Consider the following 6000-nt stretch of genomic DNA (forward strand, 5'->3'; position numbering starts at 1 on the left):
GAAAGATCCAGGTATAGATTTTGCCCAGTCACTGGAAACTAAACCAAAAGTGCTACATCACAGGAAGAGCAGCGAAGGCTGCTTTATGCACAGTCATGAGAAAGCTCGCCCCTTCCGCTCCATGTTAGCTGTCTTGTCTCATCAGCACTTGGTGGTGGTTTCTGTTTCCAGAATGAGAGCCATGTGCCTCTAATCTACTCCACTCATTCACTGGGAGATGGGAAGCCAGTGGGCGCTGAGGAAAAGAGCAGCGAGAGGGCTGACCAAACACAACTTGTTTATTTTGACAGATTATAGAGTGGTCTACCACAGGTCCATGATCATGCAAAAGTTAGTTTCACAATGAATGGCCGTGGAATGAGGACAGAGGGAGGATGTTTCCTAACTGAAAATGTGCTTATTTGTGGAACAGTTGATATATATATATATATTTTTTTTTTACCATGTGCTATTTTATTGCCAATTAACCAGAGAGAGATCTGAAACTCTTCGGTTTCAGCTCTATCACACACAGATCTCACATTAATGACTCATGACAATCAAATGCATGAATACACGTCTTAACTGCTTTGGACACACCTTACAGCACTTGTGAGTAGGCCTACTCTCTGCTGAGAACACATTTTTACTGTCTCTTTTCAGAACAGTGACCGATAAATAACTGTACTGCTCTTTTGGGTGCTGTGTTTCTGTGGTACTTTGCAATGATCTTATAATATATTAAGGGCTTTTTTTTTTTAATCTCCAAAACTATCACTGTTACAGCCACATGTAACAACCCCCTAGTATGGGGTGCGAGTGGTGGCATTTCCCTGCAACAATACAGAATGAAGCAAGATTCAGGACATCATTTTTGCAGCCACAGGCACATGAGAAGTTGAATGTTTTCACCATTTATGATTAGAAATCAAGTGAGAGCCAGAGCCAGGGTCCACTGAGGGGCCAGTCTCCTGCTGCAACATGTTTGGGATGATTACATGGTCGGTTAGGCCTCCCCTGTAGCTATGTAATTGGTAAGTTGGAAATAAGGGGAAAAAAACACCATCTATCTATTTCTGAAGGCAAAGAGGATTCACTGTCAGTGTCCATGTAACCGCTGCCAAATGCTTCTGGATGAATGAGTTTGTAAAATGTTTTTCAGGCAAGCTGATGCCGCTGAGAGGGTTGGAACAAACAAACTCGGTGCTAATGGCTTCCATCAGCTACACGAGTGTAAATGTGTTAAATTGAAAATGTGACTCGTGGTAGTCCACATAAACCCGATTAGTTTTCGTGCAAGAAGCAGGTGCCTTTTCCCTGAAGCAGCGCGCTCCTGTGGATCCTTCACTTTCTCCGTTTTCAGAAACCACATTAAACCACTTACCTTGCAAGAATAGGTATTATGCACCGGGTCCATGTTAATTATTTCGTCCACGGTGCCGGTCAAAACTATGTTGGCCTCCTCTTCCCTGTCTTCCAAGTCTTTCTCCGGGCAACTCGCGGTGCAGCGCTGCCACAGAACCACGAGCAGCCCCGCCAGGAGCAGCGCTGTCCGGCCGGCTCGGACTGTCCGATGGGAACCCATGACCGCCACACGGATGTAACCCAAAAAGTAAACTTTGCTACAATTAAACTTTACCACCCGAGGCGTCCGACAACAAACTCCAAACTCTTTCGAACGCGTTTAAATTCTGCACCGAGCCTCCCTTTCCACAACTTCCCTACGGACTACCAGTGTCTCTTTCACTCTGCAGCCCAGTTCCCCGCATCTGCAGCCCGGGTTAAAAATCCCTCTCTGCCGCCGCCGGCTGGGAGACCAGGAGGGAAGAGTGGAAGGAGGAGGAAGGAGGAGGAAGGGGCAGGGAGCTCTCTCTCTCCTGGAATGCAACTGCACTTCTCTCTCCCCCTCTCTTTTCCTCTCTGTCTCACACACACACACACACACACACACACACACACACACACACACAGTGACGCTCCTGGATTTGCATGCAATCTGAATTGCTGATCCCACAAGTGAGGGTGAGGTGGGTGGTGGCGGTGGTGGTGGAGGGGACTTGGAGGGCCTGTAGAAAGTGGCTGTCCAACGTCGCCCCCAGTCGGACAGACAGTGTCTCTACCTCCGGTCCTCATCAGCGGCAGCCTCCCCAGTCCCCTGCACATGCACAAAGCAGGAGCAGGCAGGGGTCCCATACACTCTGACAGTCTCTAAGAAGGTTCACATGGATGCTGTATGACATTCATTAGATGGGAGCCTAGTGTGCAAGATATATAGCTTTATCTGTAGGTGTACAAGCTTTTAACCTCATAGTTTATTAACTATGTTTAGTCACATTGAACAAACAGACTACAATACATTTGTAGTCATTACATATTGCCCTAGGTCTCTCCCCACCCCCACCCTGACAGGTTTGCAGTTATTAAATGTGTGTGCTTTTTTGATGCTACTGACTCCCCTCAGACCTGCAAGGCAGGAAGAAGCAGAGCTCAGATTCTTAAAGGCTTTAGGAACCATTTTAACACCAACATGAGTTAAATTTATCTTTATGAGAAAGTAGACATGCTCTCCAACTTCTTCCAACCTCAGTGTTTCAGAATTTGTGGGTCCTGTGTGGAATCTTTAAAAAAAAATAAAAGTATTTACTGTTGTCCCTCATGGTGATTTGTCAAATAATAAATTGTCCTGTGAAACGTTGTGCACTGCACTATGTGTCCATGTGTGGGAAGTTAAACCTTGCCTTTTTAATACAAGGCTGAGTGATGACTGTAATCAGTTATTTAAAGCAGATTCTCTTCTGAGGTCTCTCCTAATGTAGGCCGAGCTTTATAGGATTTACAAGATTTGGCCATAACAGCTTTAGAAAGCAATACTATGTCAATGTTAACAGTTTGAAATGGCCAAACGAATGAATCTATGCAGCTTTAAATCAGCATTGCATACTATAACTTTTTGAAGATTTCAAGGGCCCAAATTTACTTTATCCAATTTGAACTTTAGTTCCCAAAGTTAGATCTAGGGGCCTCAGCTGGATCAAGTGTACTTGAAGGTGGTGGTCAAAAACCTGTGTCTTCAGTTTCACTGTGATATGATTTACTGGTACACATAAACAGCAAATAAGTATACTCTGGTCCAGAGTTCTAATCTCTTCAAACCTTTACCAAACATGGACCTTTGATTTTAAGTATTAACTTTGTGTCTAGGACACAGAGATTTGAAAACTATAGGCTGTAGAACTATAACTACTGTGTGCGCTCAATGTAAAACTACCTGTGATTGAACATCCATGTAAAACAGAACTGTACAGCTGAATAGGCGGATGCTAAACTCACGCTATGTCATATACCATTAAAGATTCCCCTCATGTTGTAAAACTTCCCAAGTTTAAATCTGTAAATGTTACCATATGGTTATTTTGTTAGAGCTCCTATTTAAGAACAGACACTGCGTAAATTTCCACTCCTCAAAAGCTGTAATTTTAACTACCCTTCTATTCCTGGGAAAATGACAGGCTTGACTATGCACAGTTGCTAGAGAGGACATTTGCAGAAATTTGTTCAAGTAGGCCTCAGCTCTGACAGCTGAGTTAACCCAAACAGACAACTGTCTTTTGAATGAAAAATGATGGTTTGTCAGTGCTTTTCATGTTCTTCATACAGATGAGATGAAGATCCCATTGGTACAAATGCTTCTATTGCAGAAGAAAATACTCCTCACACACTGTTCCTCTGGCTAGGTACAGCTAAAGCAATACTATTCTAACACAAACAGTCCCAAATCAATATGTGCCATAATCTGCAGGATGTACAGCCTGGGGCTGCTCCACTGAAAGTAAATGGCAGGCTGACTTTGTGGTCTTACAGAACATTTTCATTGGCTTCCACATCTAAATGAGTTTTATTTTATAGCAGTAATGACTAGTTTGAACCAGAAAGTATCCCCAAATTCAAAACATTTCCACTCTGTGTTATTATATATTATAAATTATTCTTAATGTAGCTGTATGTTGGTGTCAGACAGGAATCACTGTTGTAACTTGCGGACAAAACTAGCTATTCTTCTGTTTCTGGTTTTAGTAAACAGCAATAAGTGTAAATTAGAACTGTGGTGTTTTCACATACAAAAATTCAGTGGTATTTCATTCACACTAATTACAGTATAATACACAAAGATAAATGTCCCTGTGTGGGTGAAAGCGTTGGAAGACCTTCATCATATGGTTGTGTGTAATTTGAAAGCATCATTTGTTGTGACAAAGCCACAGATCAGCCAACTCTGCAGTTTCCTGCCTTAGCTTTAGCAGGTCATTGTCTTTCAGCTTTGTTTTAGCTTCTCTCCTAGAAACTTGGTTCAGTGTAACTGCTCTCACCAACCCTCTTTCCTATGAACGTAGGCGGATGTATAAGAAAAAAAGTTCTGGTAAACCCACTATACACTGCCTGTCTAGCAACAAACAGTAGACAAAGCTAGCAGCTAGCTAGTGAGCATTAGCAGTTAGCTGCTAAAGAGGCTGATATTTTCCCTAGTTATTAGTGGAAACCAAAACTTTGGACTTAACCTTTATCAGATGACCAGTAACACAACTCCAAACAAATGCTGACATTGTTCTACTGGATTTGTAAAAGCAGTTGTGTGCTAGCATGTTCGCTATGAGTAGCCTACCATATGTCAGTGTTGAGTTTGCAGCTTGTCTCTCTGTCCTCCAGTAACTGTCCTGCATTAACCAAAAATGTTAATCCAGGTAATGAAGGACTTGTGATGCTTCAAGTCTGCCACACACCAACCTTCAAGAAATTCTTCAACATTTAGACATGAAGAAACCTTATATGAACTATATTGTTGGTTCCATAAAATTATTCTATGTCTTTGTAGAAGATTGTAGTCTTTTAAGATGAGTGCTGAGCACTGCTGTAGATTGTGGGTTTTCTCTGTGGACACAGAACACACTTATTAGAACATCTTTCATAATGTGAAACTTACCAGAGCATATGAACAAGCAGCCCCCCCCCCACCCCCATTTATCTCCTGACAGCCCTCCTCCTCCAAATATTTCAACACAAAAGCCCCAGAAAGTAAACAAGCTTTCACAAGTATTTAGCTGAAAGAAGACGTTTCATAGGCTCTTTTGTGAATCAAAGTGTAGGCAGATGCAATTACAGCAGGAGATAAAGTGGAGCTGGGGAGCAAAGACATCAACCTACATTCCCTCAGAGGGGATTTACTGGCTGACATGGAGAAGATGAACTGAAAAAGCTTGTGTATTATTTTACTTGGACTTCTTTCTCTCATCACATGTGTCAGTTTTACACTCTTCCTTTTTTAAAAACACAGATGAAGAAAGACTTAGTTGTTAAAGAGCCATTTGATGACTGTATAGTCTTGTATTGGTATAATAATAAATGATATTTGAGAAGAGGAGGGTCAGAGTTGAAATTGTTGAATATCTGCATGAAATAGTGCCCCTCAGCAGTGTCGTACTGTTCCTGGCCTTAAAGAAACACAGCAGTAAATCTGTACTTCACAGTTATGACAGTGATGAATGCCGACTGAGTCTTTTATTATAATCTATTTTGATAAGTTATACTTATGTTGATGACTTACACAGAGGAACCCATAGCAGCTGGAAAAAGTTGACTCTCTATTCAGCCATGTGTCACTGGAAAGAAAGAGGTGTAACCTGAGCTGTAACATTAGCAGCCAAATTGTATGCAGAGCCCATGGGCTGCATTTCACCAAGAAGCAGCTGCATCGCTGCACCCCTGTGTGTCACTGCATCATGGACGGTCAGAGAATCACTGTGCAGCACAGTATTGAAAACCAATCTAATCTTTCAGTCTTTGTGTTTGTGCCATGTGATATCTTACAGTGCGTGCCACATAAATAATGCACCACTCCTGCTAAAGTTATTCTGCATCAATTTTGTGTTCTTTTTCAAACGTCCCTAATCCTGATAGTGTCTGTTCATTTCCTATGTTTAGTATTCCATGTTATACATTGCTCTTTTAGATAATGTACAGACACAC

At 42.0% G+C, this 6000-nt stretch overlaps 1 protein-coding gene across 1 annotated transcript in view; it reads right to left on the bottom strand.

The window, feature by feature from the left end:
* Positions 1-1815, bottom strand: part of agrn (agrin) — a 239676-nt gene extending 237861 nt beyond the window's left edge. Inside the window, exon 1 of the mRNA XM_041049152.1 lies at positions 1364-1815. Coding sequence (XP_040905086.1) covers positions 1364-1564 — 201 coding nt within the window. The 5' untranslated portion in view covers positions 1565-1815. The remainder of the gene's footprint in view (positions 1-1363) is intronic.
* Positions 1816-6000: the final 4185 nt, after the last annotated feature.

The sequence above is a fragment of the Toxotes jaculatrix genome, chromosome 2 (genome assembly GCF_017976425.1).
Source record: "Toxotes jaculatrix isolate fToxJac2 chromosome 2, fToxJac2.pri, whole genome shotgun sequence".
In the NCBI taxonomy this organism is placed as follows: domain Eukaryota; kingdom Metazoa; phylum Chordata; class Actinopteri; family Toxotidae; genus Toxotes; species Toxotes jaculatrix.